This window comes from Telopea speciosissima, chromosome 6 (assembly GCF_018873765.1).
Source record: "Telopea speciosissima isolate NSW1024214 ecotype Mountain lineage chromosome 6, Tspe_v1, whole genome shotgun sequence".
Taxonomy (NCBI): domain Eukaryota; kingdom Viridiplantae; phylum Streptophyta; class Magnoliopsida; order Proteales; family Proteaceae; genus Telopea; species Telopea speciosissima.
Window position 1 is genome coordinate 50129622 of NC_057921.1, and position 18037 is coordinate 50147658.

General features: G+C 38.7%; 1 protein-coding gene across 1 annotated transcript in view; it reads left to right on the forward strand.

Annotated features, from left to right (window-relative positions):
- The first annotated feature begins 5787 nt into the window (after positions 1-5787).
- Positions 5788-18037, forward strand: part of LOC122664731 (protein CHROMATIN REMODELING 19) — a 39343-nt gene continuing 27093 nt past the window's right edge. The window contains exons 1-5 of the mRNA XM_043860692.1: positions 5788-6504; positions 6588-6705; positions 11482-11522; positions 11610-11860; positions 11941-12121. Of these exons, the coding sequence (XP_043716627.1) occupies positions 6016-6504; positions 6588-6705; positions 11482-11522; positions 11610-11860; positions 11941-12121 (1080 nt within the window). The 5' untranslated portion in view covers positions 5788-6015. The remainder of the gene's footprint in view (positions 6505-6587; positions 6706-11481; positions 11523-11609; positions 11861-11940; positions 12122-18037) is intronic.

Sequence of the window (18037 nt, forward strand, 5' to 3'; positions counted from 1 at the left end):
TGTATAGTTCTTTGGAGTATGCATGTTCGATTTGGAATGCGTTGGTAAAAAAAATACTCTCTTGAGGATGCTTGTTCAAGGAAGTACTTGGTGGCTAACTTTCTAAACTTTACTATGAAAGATAGTGACATCGTCTCAAACCAAATTGATCAATTTTAAATTTTGGTTGGAAAGCTAGCAAAGGAAAAGATGGTTCTACCAAAATAATTTGTGACCGGTGCCTTGATTGAAAAGCTTCCATCTTCTTGGGATGCTTTTAAGGCGTTTATGAAACACAAGAAGACGGAGTTGACTCTAGACCAATTGATTATAAGGATCAAAATTGAGGAGAAGAACCGGCACAAAGAGAAGGGTGAAAAAGACCTTGGGGAAAGACGTCTAAAAGTGAACTTGGTAAAAACCAACAAACAAAGCAAGAAAAGGAAGATTCGTTAAGACAATTCTGAAAAGGTAGGGCACTTCAAGAAAGATTGTCGGTTCAGGAAGAAAAATTATAAAAAGGTGAACCTAGTTGAAGACAATGTCTTTATAGCTATAGTCACTGAAGCAAATTTGGTTGAAAAATCAAAGGATTAAGTATTGGACATCGGGGCTATAAGACATATTTGTAGTGATTTGAAGATGTTCTCTTCCTATTCCATGAGTATAAATGATGAAAAATATTTATGGAAAATTTTCAAAGTGCCCCTGTTATGGGAAAAGAAAAAGTGACTTTGAAGCTCACTTCAGGGAAGACTATGGTTCTCATCAATGTTCTCCATGTGTCGGACATTAGGCACAATTTAATTTTAGTTTATTTGTTTAATAAAGTAGGAATGAAATTAGCTTTCGAAAGTAATAAGGCGGTTATCACTAGAAACAATGTTTTGGTAGGGTAGGGATACCTTAGTGAGGGGTTGTTTGTACTAAGCGTTGAAAATATTGTAATTGAAAAAACTAGTACTTTTTTCGCTTACATGGTTGTCTCTTCTAACTTTCTTGATTTGTGGCATGGTAGGTTGGATCATAATAGTGTGAAATATATCACCAAACTATGCAAGTTAGGCATGATCACCGATAAGGTGGAATCCCCCGTGAACAAGTGTATAACTTGTGTAGAGGCAAAGTTAACCAAAAAACCTCACAAGACTGTGGATAGGAAGAGTGATCTCTTGAAATTAATCCATAGTGACTTAAGTGACTACAATTCATATGAGTCTAGGGGAGGTATGTCTTAACTTTTATAGATTACCACTCTAAATATACCATTATGTATTTACTCAAATCAAAGGATGAGGCCGAAAAGACTTTTATATCTTACAAAATAGAAGTTGAAAATCAACTTGGCAATGAGGTTAAAAGACTTAGAACCAATAGAGGGACTGAGTATTTTAACCTTGATAAGTTTTGTGAGAAAAATGAAATTATCCATGAAACAACTGCTCTATACTAATCGGAATCAAATGGGGTTGCTGAAATAAAAAATAGGTCTCTTAAAGAGATGATGAACTCTATGTTATTGAGTTCAGGTGTACTACTTGATATGTAGGGGGAAGCCATACTATCGGCATGTTATCTATCAAATAGAATCCCACATAACAAGACTGGTATGGTTTCATTTGAGAAATGGTTTGGTAAGAAACTAAGTCTAAAACATTTACGGGTTTGGGGTTGTTTAGCTAAGGTGTCATTACCGGATTCCAAGAAAATAAAATTGAGACAAAAAATATATGTTTGCATATTTTTGGGATATGCTACAAATAGTACAGCATACCGGTTCATGGTGATTAAAGCCATGGATGATGTTATTGAATCAAATAGCATCATATAATCAAGAGACGTTGAGTTTTTTGAAAATTTATTTTTCTTTAAGTCTAACTTACCTACAAGTAAGGATAGTCAATTGACTAATGGAGAAATGGAGTCAAATGAAAGGGTTACCAATCAAAAATTGAGTAATGATAACGAAAGTCGGTCTAGGATGAGCAAGCGATTCAAAAGACCCAAATATACAGATGATGAGTGGCTTATCTATTTAGTAGACAAGGACCCTCTTACATACAAAGAGGCTATTATATCACTGGATGTCGTCTTTTAGAAAGAGGTAATCAAGAGTGAACTAGATTCAATCTTAACGAATAACACTTGAGAATTGATGGATTTACCATTCGGGTCCAAAACTTTGGAAACCAAGTGGATATTTCGAAAGAAATTAAAAGGTGATGGGTCACTTGATAGTTTCAAGGTCAGACTTATTGTCAAGGATTTTAGGCAAAAGCCTAATATTGATTACTTTGACACATTTGCCCCAGTGTCTAGAATTACCACGATAAGGGTTATGTTGGCAATGGCGTCAATACATAACCTAGTCATCCATCAAATGGATGTGAAAATAATATTTCTTAATGGGGACTTAGAGGATAAAATTTACATAAAACAATCAGAATGTTGTGTTGTAACTGGCCAAGAGCGAAAGGTTTACAAACTTCGGAAATTATTATATGGATTAAAGCATACACCAAAACAATGGCATGGAAAATTGGATAAGGTTCTAATTTCAAATGGGTTCGTTGTAAACGACGTTGAAAGATGCTTATATAGCAGGTTCTATGGTGGTAGGGACGTATTCATACTACTATATGTAGATGATATGCTTATAATAGGAACAAACTTGAAAATGGTTAATCAAGCTAAGAAACTTTTGATGTCTAATTTTGACACAAAAGACTTAGGAGAGGCTGATGTGATCCTTGGGATCAAGATCATCAAGCAAGAAAATCATATTTCATTATCCCAAGCCCGTTATGCGAAAAACATACTTAAAAGGTATGGGTACCACGAAGTTTCAAAGGTTAAAACACCTTTTGATATGGGGTGTCATTTGAAAAGAAACCTAGGTGAACCAGTGAATCAAAAAAGATATGCTCAGATTATTAATTCGGTCACATATTTAATGAATTGTATGCGTCCGAATATTACCCTTGCGGTAGAAAAATTGAGTCAACATACTCATAATCCAAGTAAGGAACATTGGAGCGCGGTTGATAGGTTACTAAGGTACCTAAAAGGCATTATAAACTATAGTTTACACTATAGTGGTAAACTAAAGATTTTGGAAGGGTATTGTGATACAAATTGGATATCGGATACAAGCGAGTTCTTAGCTACTAGTGGGTATGTATTTACATTAGCAGGCGGTGCAATCTCATGGAAGTCCACAAAATAATCTTGTGGAATGGGCTCTACCATGGAAGCTGAGTTCATAGCCTTAGAAAAGATAAGAACGGAAGCCGAATGGCTTAGGAACTTAATGGCGGATATTCCATTGTGGTAAAAATTGGCACCATCGGTATTACTACATTGTGATAACCAAACGGCTATTCATCTAGCCAAGAACAGGATATACAATGGTAAAATGAGGCACATATGCCTCAGACACAACCTTATGAGACAGTACATAGATGAATGAATGATAGCTATCGATTATGTGAAGTCAGAAAGTAACCAAGCTGACATGTTCACAAAGCCTATGTCTGTCAAGAACTTGTGTAGTGCATCTATAGGAATGGGGTTAATGCCTAATCCATAGGTCATGTGATGGACACCCTACCTATGTGAAGAGGCTAAATACCTGAATTAGGTTCAAGGGATACAAACGAAGTCACCGATTAACTGGTTCTGTACTACTACTTGTATAAATATTCATTCCAAGCTGTAGATGGTGAAAGTAGTACTACCACAAGAAAGAGGTTGAACAGTAAAGCTCATAATTAGTCTAATCCTAGGAAATGTGGGGGTCTGTCAGTTGTGGTACACACCAGGGACTAACCTAAGTGAATGTAGGAGGTGTGGTCACCGTCGATGAGAACTTATAGGCGAGTTCTCTAAAACATTCACGAGTTCAAGATAAGGGACATGGTCGGTTCAAAAGTCCAAAGTGATTATATGATGGGTAGCTCAAGAATCGACCTATGGGATATGGTTAATGGGACTGTCTGTTACACCTATGAGGAAAGGTTCAAGGAGTCTGACTCTACCTCTACTCTGTAGCGCGGTCCATTAGACCTAGTGTAGGTTCAAGTCCAGAAAATACCTACAACAATGTGTCCTATAGTATCTAATTCAGTCACAACATGTATCTTTTGTGTTGTTTTGAAACTTGTGGGGGATTGTTAGATTTTAAAATATGTAATATATATTTTTTATTTTTAAGTTTCAAAAGGTTTTGATTACTTTGTTATGGTGTGGGACCCATGTGATAAAGGAGATAATGGTTGAATTCCAAAAGGTTGTAACATCCTATGGGTACCCTAAAGTCCATTCATGGTCACTACTATGAGTGGGAATGTGGGTCAAGAATATTGATTGAGATTAATTTCAATTATGAAATTAATTCTCAATTTATGGCCATAGGTTATCTCTTTCCCTTTATGGAATTTTAAAGCCTTTTATGATCTTTAATAGGGAATGAATGGATGTTAAGGCCTTTCATGATCCTTAGTGGGGAATGGCCATGAATTAGGATTAATTTCCAATTCATGTCCATAAATTTCATTATCCAATTAAATTGATCATAAGTGGGTGGTTATTCTTGGGTATTCCAAGGGTGTGAAAGGGTTGATTTTGGGCCTATATAAACCCAACCAAATGCATTGTAAAACACATCTTGATACACATCCATGCCCATACTTTGCAATCACAAAAAGTCTTATTTTTCCTTCCCCCTTTTCTTCTAAGTGCGTTAGAGATTTGCTGTGCTGAAGCTCTTGGTTCCTTCAAGGGACTTGAAGAACTGTTTTATCTTCTAGTTGGAGGTTGTTTTATCTTGGGGTAGTGGTGCAGAACAATCATTGGCAGTAGGAGACATCAATTACCTTAAAGGCAGCACCACCAGTGTGATTCAACCTCAAACTTGCTCAAGTTGTTGCGGGTGTGACTCAACATCAAGTTCGTGTTTTGGCCTTCTCATTTCAACCAAAAGTCAAAATAACTATAGCCCAGTTTCTACTGCTTAACCTATTGTATTACAGTTTATGTTCTTTCAATTGTTTGTGAGGAATTGTAATACAATTACCCAACACCATCCCCTAGTTTTCTTATTTCATCCTTTGGTTCGTTTTGTTTTAGTTGATAGGGGATTCTCCTATGATTAATCTCTTTAGCTTTGGCTCTGTATTTTGCTCTTTATCTTTAATTTAATTTTCCATTCATCCAAAAGAATAGTTTGGACAAAGTGCCTCAGACATGGACCTTCATTCACTCCAGTACTGGAGGCGCTGCTGTGCGCATCGTGCGGCATTGCAGTGCACAGCAGCGGATAAAAATTTCTCAGACACTACTCTGGTCAATTGGTCCACCTTACCTTGAAGTGGGATCCTACCTCTTCTTGGCGCCACATCACTGCTCTAATTCTTCTATTTTCTTCTCATACTTCCAAAATAGAAAAATCCATACTTGGATAAGGTTACCTGAGAAATCTGGCCCAAGCCCTAATTGCGTTGACGGGACTGCTCTATGAATCCCGAATAAAAATCCTCTGTAGTGCTTAATCTTGCGGTGTCGTTGCAGTTTGGGCCTGCAAGCTCGACACATAGAAGATGCTTCATCCAACGGTGTGAGCTTGAATAGCCCGAACAGCAAAGACACTGCAAGATTTTTTTTTTTTTTTTTGATAATGAAGGCTAAGCACTAGAAACAGTACAAAGGATTTTATCCATGAATCCCTCATATTTTCAGATTGATGTGTTATACGCACCAGGCGTACGTAAGCAGATACCCGGCGCCAAAGATCCCCCGCGCTCGACCCTGTTTAGCGCGCTTTTTACATTTTCTACTGCTTCAATTACTAAGAGGTTGAATCTTGAAAGTCCACAACAGCTCTGCGAAGAATTGCTCTTCGTTCATCTCTTCTATATCGAAAACCCTAATCTATCCACCTTATATCTTTTCTCTCTCTGCAAATTTATAGGGTTTCTCATTTTCCGCTTCATCGCTTAACGATAGATGACTTGTTAGTGTTTTGCAGAGTAAGATGAAATGAAGCGTGCTTACGAGGAAATCTCCGATGAGGAGTGGGATAATCACTCGTTTAATACATCGCGAGTGCTTAAGAAGGGAGTAGTTTCTCCTCCACCGATTGAATCTTTCAGTTATCAGTCGAAGAAGCATGTAATCTCTGATGATAGTAGTGATGATTGTGTGGAAATTAAAGAGAGTTTAGAGGATGATGATGCAGATGTCACTGAGGTGAGGCCTCAGGGTGGTCGTTCTCGTAGGTTTGTTGTTGATGAGGACAGCGACGAGGATTTTGCAGATGTGTTTGATGTTCGGTCGACTGAGGAGGAGAACCAGCCCGTGATTTTGGAAGAAGACGAGGATGATGATGAGGAGGATGTTGTTGGTAAGGCTCTGCAGAAATGTGCAAAGATATCAACGGAGCTACGGAGAGAGCTTTACGGTTCTTCGATGTCATCTTGTGATAGATATGCCGAAGTTGAAACTTCTACTGTGAGGATTGTGACTCAGGTACTTTTCTTCCTACACTAATTTTTTTTTGGGTGTAATTGTTCTGTATTGCTTATTGGTTTTGTTCCATTCTGCTCCTGCAGGATGATATTGATGCCGCCTGTGCCACCGAAGAGTCGGAATTTCAGCCGGTTCTTAAACCATACCAGCTTGTTGGTGTGAACTTTCTTCTGCTGTTGTATCGGAAGAATATTGGTGGAGGTATTGTCTTTTCTTCTCTTCACTCTCTGGGTTAATTGTTTGGCTTCCAGTCTTTTAATTGTAATGAATTACAATTGCTGCACTGCCGATACTACTAATGAGGTATGACTGCGATAAGCAATTAAGCCTTTTAACCTATTACTGCTTTGGTGAATAAGCTTACTACCATGTTTAGGGTGTCATGGGCTGTGGAACCTTAAAATATGTTGGTAAACTATTACTTTAAGTTAGAAATGTTGAAGGCTATACACCTTGTGACCAAATGCTAGAATTTAAAACGGATACCACCTTCTTAAAGTCCTTAAAGAAATTTAGACATTGACCTGAGTACAAAACTAAATTGAAGTTGACTAAATACAAACTAAAAGGACTATATAGATATTGCTACTAAGTACTAAATTTCCCTTTGTTGGTGAAAACAAGGGAAAATGAACCATAGCAAAATGTGACTACTGATTACACTGAAGATTTGATTGCTCTCCACTTTTGCCTCCCTTTTGCATTGCTGGTCTATTGAACGGCGTTGTACCCATTAATGGCTCCATATGAGCTCTACTTAAGAAACTTTTATTTTTAAAATGGTGTAATCTAGCCTTAAAGCTAATTTTTAGAAACTTTTAGAATTTCTTATAGCTCTCTGTGCATCCCACATCATCGATGATGTTTCCTTTGCCTACTAGCGGACATGTGATAGTCATGTTGAGCATTTGGATGCATTTGATAATTCCCAATTTAAGAAAATTTTAGTGCCAAAATCAGTATGAGAAAATCTGTTCAACCATCCAATTTTACAACATTTATTTACGGTTCTAAGCTTATGCTCTAATATCAACTTTGGTTTCATCGCAAGTGGAAGTATATCATGGAAATTTGTAACGTCTCAAACTTAGGTAGGGTCTTAGGCACTGCTCTCACAAGTGTCATCCCAGAAGGTTACAATCTTGCATTAATAGTAATAAATAAATCCCAATCTCGCTTTTGCCGTAGCGGAAGCATTAGATATTGAATAACAGTTCAAGTCAAATGTATACACTAGTGGCAATTATCTACAAAGTTGTACATAAAAAATCTTGTTCATCCATTCATCAACATTAAACATTTTGAAATAACATTGTTCTTAAAATATACTTTAGACTTTGAACTTCTAACATTACCCACAGTTCAAAAACTCCGGAGCTGTATAAGCCTCCACACTTGACTCTTCATCCGAAAAACATCAACATATATAGGGTGAGCTTATGCCCAGGGAGGTATACATGATCTTATGCACACAAGCATTCAAAAGAACAATAAATGGAATGGAGATATAAATGGCACCCCATTAAACTGTACTCTTTATTTAATTAGGTCAGGTCTTGGCCACTTAGTGAACTACCATAGTGCACAAACAAGTGAGGGTGGTAGTCGTCTACATACATTCCCAGGCACTGTAGCCTGACATTATAGATGCGCTCTACTCCCATGTGTCTAGGTACTGTCAAGGTTTAAAGTATCGGTATCGGGTATCGTATCGGTCGGGTGATTTTAAGAGACGTATCGTATTGTATCGTTTCGGAGATATGTATCGAACAATACAGATACACATAGAAATGGTCAAGATACACATGGAAATACACTTTTGGAACACAAAACAATATAAATAAGCAATCTATAATAAGTGTCATGCATAAAACCTAAAATGGTGAATAATGTGTAACCAAACAAGTGCATTAAATTGAAATTGTTATAAAAGATCAAACTTCTTACATGTTGTAATCGTCTATAGCCATGAAGAGTATTGGATGATGCTGTAGCACTCTTTGATTCGTTTTTTAGTTTATAAGTGTGAAAAACCAAGATTAAATGCAAGATTTTAGACTCTTGGTTGAGAGTTTTATTTCATTTTTTTTAAGATTAGGAGTTGTATCGAGTCTGTGAGTGAAAATGATTTTTTTTCTGGAATATATCAATGGTATCGGTACGTATCGGTAATGTATCGGTATGTATCGAGCCGTATCGGTCGATACGTATTAAACCACCCACAGAACCCTTTACTGGGCGGATCGATGGTATCAATACGTAACAGTCGTGTTGTATCGTATCGGTCGATACATTTCGATACAATTCGCGACAGTTCATTTAAAAAAATAAGGAGACGTATCGGTATGTATCGTATAGGTATCGACCGATATTGATATATATCGGTCCGTATCGTATCGTATCGATCGATACTTTAAACCCCGGAGGCTCCACACATCAGTCCATCATCAGAAATCAAGACACCAAAACCTCAACAGCAAAATGGTGAAGCAAAAATTTCGATGGATGAGGTCGGAATGGATCTTAAAAATAAAAGGGGAATTTTCAAAACAGTTGAATGCCGGATTCTTAGAAGTAACGCAATAGCTTGACATGGTTCGAGATCTCGGTGATTTTCTGGGTTTTGACCAGGGTCGAGTCGAGACCACATGCGATACCAAAGCATTACATGGTTTTGGCAAAAAAGGTACCAAATCACTTAATATAAATACACTGTTTTAACAAGATCTGGTCGAAGTTTCGACCAGTCTTGTCTGTCTCGGTGGGTTTCGATTGTGAATGCACAAAAACTCCCCAAATGTTGATTTTTTTTACCAAATCTTACACAACCAAGTTTGGAACGAGTGGATTTTTAAAAAACTAAGGGTTTTACTTGAATTATAGAAATTTTATTCCTATTGCTTATTTAAGCTGTTTTACTTTAATTGTATGTGTTTTAATACTAAAGAATTAAGGATTGTATGGAGTATATTTATAGCGTATACTACCAACCTATGGTCCTAAGTCAAACAACCATTTTGGGTGTGAGTTTTAAAAAAACTAAGGGTTCCCCCATTTTTGTAGGGTCTAAAATAGGCTGTCCTGCAAGTTTCATGACCTAATTAGGTCATATGGCTATTGAAACCAAGGGCCGAAATTTGACATAAAAAATGCACCAACTCTTCCGAGATCTTGCCGAGTTACGGAGACAACTCAGTTTTTTGGCTGACCGAAACCAGCTGAGATACCGAGACCTTGAACCTTGTAGCCAGAGTGGTTAACCAACATAATGCCTGTACCAAAGAAAGACGACCGAGTACGGATGTGTGTAGACTTTAGAGACCTAAACAAAACTAGTCCCAAGGACGATTTCCCTTTACCCCCACATTGATATACTACTCGTACACAATACGACCAAACACACCCTCCTATCCTTTATGGACTGTTTCTTAGGGTATGACTAGATTAAGATGGCACCCGAGGATATGCAAAAGACGCCATTTATCACCCATTGGGGAACATGCGGTTATCAGGTGATGCTATTTGGACTAAAAATGCTGGGGCAACCTAGCAGAGGACTGCCACCACTATCCTCCATGACCTAATACATAAAAAAGTGGAGGTCTATGTGGACGACATGTTAAATCTAGAGAGTGAGAAGGACACATAAAAGCCCTGAGAAAATTCTTTGAGAGGATAAAAGGGTACAAGTTTAGGTTAAATTCCCAAAAGTGTGTGTTCAGAATCACCACAGGAAAACTCTTAGGGTTCATGGTCAATCATAGAGGCATAGAAGTGGACCCCACAAAAGTAAAGGCAATCATGGAGATGCCACCACCAATAACCGAAAAGAAGTCAGAGGATTCTTGGTAGGATCCAATATATTAGTTGGTTGATCGCTCGGTTAACCGCGGTGTGCGAGCTGATATTTAAATTGCTCAAGAAAAATGAACCAAAGGAATGTAATGAGCAATATCAGCAAGCATTTGACAAAATCAAAGACTATTTGATGAATCCACCGGTGTTGACACTGTCAATACCAGGAAAACCCTGCTGTTATACCTTTCAATACCAGACAATGCCATGGGGGCAATGTTGGAACAACACCAAGATGATGAAAAGACTGAGCAAGCAATTTACTATCTGAGTAAAAAGTTTATTGACTATGAGGTCAAGTATATGCCACTTGAGAAGATCTGTACGATACTAATATGGGCCATGAGACGTCTAAGACGCCTTGATAACTATGGTTGGGGTTGTTTGGATTTCAATTTGTGCTGAAATTGCCTCAACTCAAAGATGACCATTTATTGCTTGTGTAAAAGTATCACAATCCTAACACTACCTGTTTATTAGTGGGTTGTGTTTGTGTCTACCTACTATGGCTTATCATGCTAGTGTCATATTAATTTTGTGTCAAAGGGTGATGCCAGTTTTGTTAGATTGATGTTATATAACTTTTTTCTTTTAAATTTTTTTATTAGTGTCATGATTCATATGAAGTAAAAAAAATAGAATCCAAATCTCTTTATTAGATAACAGCAAGAAACTTGAACTCCAAACCTAATGCATAGAGATACATAAATCAAACAATCAAACTTTTCAGTTCAAATTGGGTGAGGCAGGTTATACACACACAAACTTGATTCCCTCTACCCAAATCCTTAAACATTGTGTCGTGTTTGTGTTTGATTGGAAAATCCATATTAGGAAGTTCATGCATTCCAAAATTTTGTAGTACGAGTGTGCCTCATAAACACACCAATGACCAACAACCACAACCAAGATAAACTTTCAATGTTTTATACTAAAACTGGTTCTTCCAACTTGCTGGTTATGTCCAGTAGCAGTATTCCTGAAAAACATGCCTTGAGATTCAAGTGGATGGTATATATGGTTTTTAAAAAATATCAGTTTTTCTTGTTCTTTAATTAATGTTTTGATCTAGAGATAATATTTAATCTTTTCCCCTGCATTAATTTTTCTTGTTTCTTGTAGCCATCTTGGCAGATGAGATGGGTCTTGGTAAGACGATACAGGTATGTGGGCCTCGTGATGTTTGCGTATGCTGAGTGTTAGTTGCATCCTTGGATTCGTAGGTGATTGTAACCTTTTTATTTTCACAGGCTATCACGTATTTAACGCTGCTGAAGCACTTGGACAATGATCCAGGTCCGCACTTGATTGTTTGCCCTGCTTCTCTTTTGGAGAACTGGGAAAGAGAGTTCAGAAGATGGTGCCCTTCATTTTCTGTACTCTTATATCATGGGGCTGGACGGGCAGCCTATAATAAGGAGCTAAGCTCTTTATCCAAGGCTGGTCTTCCACCTCCATGTAATGTGCTTCTAGTGTGTTATTCGCTTTTTGAAAGACACAGGTTTGCATGTTTCATCTCTAACATTTGCATTTGGTTACATGTCTAAAATCAATGTTTTTAGGCTAACACCCTTCTTGCAGTATGCAGCAGAAAGATGACCGCAAGATCCTGAAGCGTTGGCGATGGAGCTGTGTGTTGATGGATGAGGCTCATGCTTTGAAGGATAAAAACAGCTATCGGTGGAAAAACCTAATGTCTGTTGCACAGAATGCAAAACAGCGTCTGATGCTGACAGGGACACCACTCCAAAATGATTTACATGTACACTTTTGAGTTATATCCTTTTTCTTAAATTCCTACTGCTTGATATAGTCTTGTAAATTTGATGAGGCAAAGGTTGCTCCATCTTGCTGTCTCCAACATCATTATCTTATGTGAAAATGAATACTGTAAGACAGAACTAAGACAGATGGGTAAAAATGTTTCATATAGTACTGAGGAACAATATGAATATGAGCCATCATATGCTTGGGGCCACCATCCACATGTATATAGTGTATTAGTCGTCCTTTAGTAGCTTTTTGTATGAAGCCAATCTTAGAGTACCTTTCAGTAACTGTCAGGTATAAAGAAATTGCAACCTGAGCCATCTTCATTTCCTGTTTCGTTGCCTTCTTAATGCAGAAGTCGGTTCAAGTAAGAACCACTCTACAGTAGGATCAATGATAGGTTGCAGCAGAACACCAAACACTTAATTGATTGGAAAATAAAAGAAGAAAAGGGTAGAAGAAGATGGATAGAAAGATAGGGTTGAAGCAGTATATATGATTCTTCGGTACTTAAAGTCAGCCCCAGGGAAAGGAATCCTGTTCTCAAACAATGGAAGTCTAAAGTTGGATTCCTTTATTGATGCTGACTGGGCTGGCTCTGATGATGACCGACGATCTACTTCAGGATATTGTACATTCCTTTGAGGGAATTTAGTGACATGGAGGAGCAAAAAACAATCTGTAGTTTTCAGGTCCAGTGCAGAAGTAGAAAACAGGGCGATGGCACAGGGGGTTTGTGAACTCATGTGGTTGAAGAAACTCCTCCAAGATCTAAAAATAGCTCTTGAAGGGCCTATGAGACTCTATTGTGAAAACAAGGCTGCAATCAATATAGCTCATAACCCTGTTTAGCATGATAGAACAAAACTTGTTGAAATTGACAGCCACTTCATCAAGGAGAAGATTAAAGATGGTTTGATTTGCACTCCATTTGTTACTATTGAGAACCAATTGGCCGATGTGTTCACTAAAGGCTTAACAGTTAAAACCATCCATCCTATTGTTTCCAAGTTGGACATGCGTGATATCTATGCACCAACTTGAGGATGAGTATTGAAGTGTTGAAGATTGGTTTGGTTCGGTTCTCTTCTGGTTTGGTTCCCTTGGTAAAGTGTGTGATGTAACTAGGTACCTTGGAGTGTCTAGATTCATTATGCACATGTTTAATGTGTTAATTGTGTGATTGTGCAATTATATCGTATTTGTAATATTATCTCTTTTCTCTCTTTCTCTCAATTGAAACTTATCAAAGAAAATAATTTGTTGTTTGGGGACTTTTGTGTGTTATGCCTATGCCTTCTGTAATTTGTGCAATATAGCATGCCTCGTATTCGTCAGTGAAGGAGAAAGGAAAGTAGAACTGATTGTTCGTAGATTGAAGATGTACTCACATGCTCTTCAGAAGCTCTTATCTATCTTCCTAGTAAAATGATTTTAAAGCATTTATGGTTACATTTTATCGCTATTGTTATGTTGGGGAATTGGTTATGAGCATCTATATGTCAAGTGTTGTAAAATGGGTTCAAGGGTATTTATGTCCTTGTCTTATTCTAGAATGTTCCCTCACACATTATAAATATAGAGGGGCTGTGATCAATTAGACACAAGCCATATTTCACAATTTTTCCACTCGGTATCAGAGTGGGGATCCCTTCGGGATTAGAACCCTAATGGTTCTTTTCACAAAACCCTAGGTAATCTCTCTCTCTCTCTTCTCTGTTTTTGTGTAGCAAGCACCACTTCACCACCTCCGCCACCATCTCTCTCTCTCGGCGTCCCTTTCTTCTTCTCGATCGTAGCCACTGCCTCTGCCACCCTCTTCTTTTTCCACCACGCCACCACCACTTACCGCCTCCGCTACCTCCAACCTTCACCGACACCGCCTTCTAGCGGCTCCACCCCTCTCGCCTCTCTCGGTTTCACCCTTGGTGGTGAGTTTTTGTTAGCAGATCTGAAATAGAGAATGTTGCTTGTATGATCTATGTGATCAAACAAGCATTATATTTATAATAAAAGAGATTACAACTTAATGCCAAAAATACCCCTAGCTTAGCCAACTTAACTAGGAGGTACATAAACATAAAATTACAACTGTATAAAGACCTGAATATCCCCACGGTATTCTGGTGTACATTATTTGACAGTTTTTTTCTCCCACCAAGGGCTTCTCTTCTTCTTTCATGATTTAATTCCCCTTCCATTTTTCGGAAGGTGATGTTCTTATTTGGATCCGCGAAGTGTTGATGCCTTTGTGATTTGTCTCTGACTAGCAACCATGGGTGACTCTAAGATCTCCTCTGCATCTACTGGACAGGAAGGGGTCAATCAACGGGACCTGCGTCCATTCCCTGCCCATTAAATGAAATGGAAACAATTATTTGATGTGGATGCGATCTTGCTACCTAGCTGTTGGTGCTCGTGGGCTTTTCGGATTTCTTACCGGTGTTGTTGCTATGCCTACTACTGTTGGTCTGGCTCAAGACAAATGGATGACTTCAAATTTTCTTGTGATGCCCTACCTCATCAACTCTATGGATCCTACAATAGCCGGGGGTTATTTACTTCTTGGCACTGCTGCCAAAATTTGGAAGACAACTAAGGATACATACTCACAGGTCGGTAATGCTGTCCAGTGTTACGAACTTCACCAGAAGAATCATGCCAAAACAAGGGGAGTTATCTCTTTCTTAGTATTACTCTACTTTGCGTAGCATGTGGCAACAATTAGATTTTAATTGGTCTTTTCTGCTACCTATGAGATTGATGCTTCTGCTTTCATGAAATGGGAAGATGGGAGTCGAGTTTTTTATTTTCTCGCTGGACTTAATATGGAGTTTGATCAGATCCGGGTCCATGGGTTGAATTGGGAACCAGTCCCTACTCTTGAGCAGGCTTATGCTATGGTGCAATCCGAGGATAATCGACGTAATGCTATGGTTCATTCCGTTTCTCGGGAACGATCTGCCCTTGTCACCAGTTCACAAAATATTTCTTGTGGTGGTCTTTCCCATGGTAGAAGACACTTCTGGTGTTGAACTTGAAGATGGAATAACGAGCAGGAACAGGAGCAGGCGCAAGCTCAAGTGCAGCGGGAGACGGAGATTGGGAAATTTGATCCTTTGAAGGTTTTTACCAAAGGAACGTGGCACAAACAAAAGCACGTTGACAATATCATCACCACCATGCCTAACCAATTGTTGCTCCTGGATCTAGGTTCTTTGCCCATTGCTCCTAGTAAGTCTCCTTTGGATCCTAGTTTAGATTTACCTATTGCTGTTCGTAAACCCCGGAGAACTTGTACTCCACATCCTATATCTAATGTTGTCTCTTATGACTCTCTTTCTCTTTCCTTCCATGCCTTTGTTTCTACTCTGTCTTTTGTTTCTATTCCTAATACCTTGTAGGAAGTAATGGCCATTCCAAGATGGAAAGATGCAATGAATGAGAAAATGAGAAATTTGGAAAAGAATGAAACGTGGGATGTGGTGAACCTTCCTCCAGGAAAGAAATCAGTCGGCTGTGAATGGGTCTTCATTGTCAAACACAAGGATGATGGGACTGTGGAGTGATATAAGGTGAGATTGGTTGCTAGAGGGTTCACTTAGACTCATGGGATTGACTATCAAGAGACCTTTGCCCCAATGGCAAAGATGAATACTATTAGAGTCATCATTTTGTGTGTAGCCAATCAAGAATGGAATCTTAAACAACTAGATGTGAGGAATGCCTTTCTTTATGGAGAGCTTGAAGAGGAGGTATATATGGATATTCCCCCTGGGTTTTACTGTTAATCAAACCCAAGGAAAAGTGTGTCATCTTAAAAAGGCTCTCTATGGTTTGAAACAGTCCCCAAGAGCTTTGTTTGGGGGATTCCATAGAGCAATGGTGTCCATAGGCTACAAACAAAATGATGCTGATCATACTTTGTTTATCAAGAAGAGAGATAAGTTCATCATTGTGCTGATTGTGTATGTTGACGACATTGTTATTATTGGAAACAATGTTGATGAGATAAAGAAGTTGAAGACTTATTTGAGGACAAAATTTGAGAGCAAGGATCTAGGACAACTCAGATATTTTCTTGGGATTGAGGTTGCCTATTCTTCTCAAGGTATCTTCCTGTCTCAACAGAAGTATACTCTTGATTTGTTATCTGAAACAGGTATGTTGGGGTGTAAGCCTGCAATTACCCCCTTGGAACTAAATACCCACCTAAAGAGTAAAGATGGAGATCCAGTGGATAGAGGCAGCTATCAACGATTAGTTGGCAGATTTATCTACCTTTCTCACACACGACCTGATATTGCCTTTGCTGTAAGTGTTGTAAGTCAGTATTGATGCAGATTTATCACCAAACTGGGCTTCTTTTATTAGGAATAAGTCTAGGGTTGGGTTGCATACATGTTGGGCCTTTGATCCCATGGGTTTCTAATGTAATAGGCCACTTTTATAGGCCTAAAATATGGGTAAATAGGTTGCATACGGGATTAGCTCCCATACTTAGCTTTTTATTTGGTGTTTTAAATTGAACCGGTTCAACCAATGGTTCAATTTAAGTGATTTTATTAGTTTTTCTTTTAGTTGTTTAGTTGGGCTGGATTAGGACTCTATTTTGAGTCTATTTTCAGTTTCCTAGTCAGTTTAAGTTAGCTAATAGGTTAGGGATAGGGTTAGGCCATTCTTTTTTAGTGTCTAAGTCTATTTTTGAGTCTTCTATATAAGTTTGTAAGGGAGGCCAGCATTATATACGAATTTGATTAATAAAAACTCAGCTTTATGCTTGCTGCCTTTGTTGCTGCCTTTGTTCCATTGTGAGATGCCTTGTGAGTAATATCAAGGTGAAGGGATTGGTGGATCTCCAATCGACTCCTTGCATCGTGAAGATCGGGAGGGTTGTTACTTATCTCCTTGCATCTTGTAGATCGGGAGACCCCATTGTTCATCTTCAAAGTTGCTGCCATTGAAGATCTCTTCAAATCCAGTAAGTTTGAATCTGCACTTTGTTTTAAAACCTTCTTCTGCCCAGCCATTCCCCTTCCATTAGACCTAATCCACACCCCCCTCCATCCATCAAACCCTAATTTCCATTAAACCTGCAACTCTTACTTTAACTAGGACTCCCTCATAACTACAGATCTGACCATCAATTTCGAACCATACTTCTAGTACACAACCCCCACATCTCTCCCTACACTCGACCTTAAACCCAGTGCATAACCCCCACTATATCCCCTCCATTCCTCCACTCCATTAAAACCCAAAACCTGCAACTCAATTCTGTCCAGAATTGCAGAATTTTAAAACCTTCCCAAATCCAATTATTTTTATCCCATAATAAGCCCCTAGACCTGCTTATTAAAGCCATATAAGACCCATTCCCAAATTCCCATCCTAATCCTAGAATTAACCTAAATCCTAGTGCTGGCCATTCGAACCAGCAACCCCTTTTGCTATTGATCCTGTTGTCTGGCTCCTAGTTGGTCTCCTACCTATCTAGGACTACATTAAGTATATGCACGACCCTCACTCCACTCACCTCGAGGCAGCATACATGATCTTGAGATATTTGAAGTCTGCACCTGGGAAAGGTGTACTTTGTTCTTCCTAGGGTCATTTACGGATTGAGGCCTACACCGATGTAGATTGGGTAGGATGTCCAGATGGCAGGAGGTCCACCTCTGGGTATTGTATTTTCGTTGGAGGGAATCTGGTGATTTGGAGGAGTAAGAAACAATTGGTGGTTGCTCGATCCAGTGCTGAAGCAGAGTTTCGGGTGATGGCCCATGGCATTTGTGAGCTTTTTTGTTTGAAAGGCCTTTTGGTTGATTTGTGTGTTTCTGTTACACTGCTCATGTGCCTCTACTGTGATAGCAAATCAGCAATAAGTATCGCTCATAACCCAGTTCAA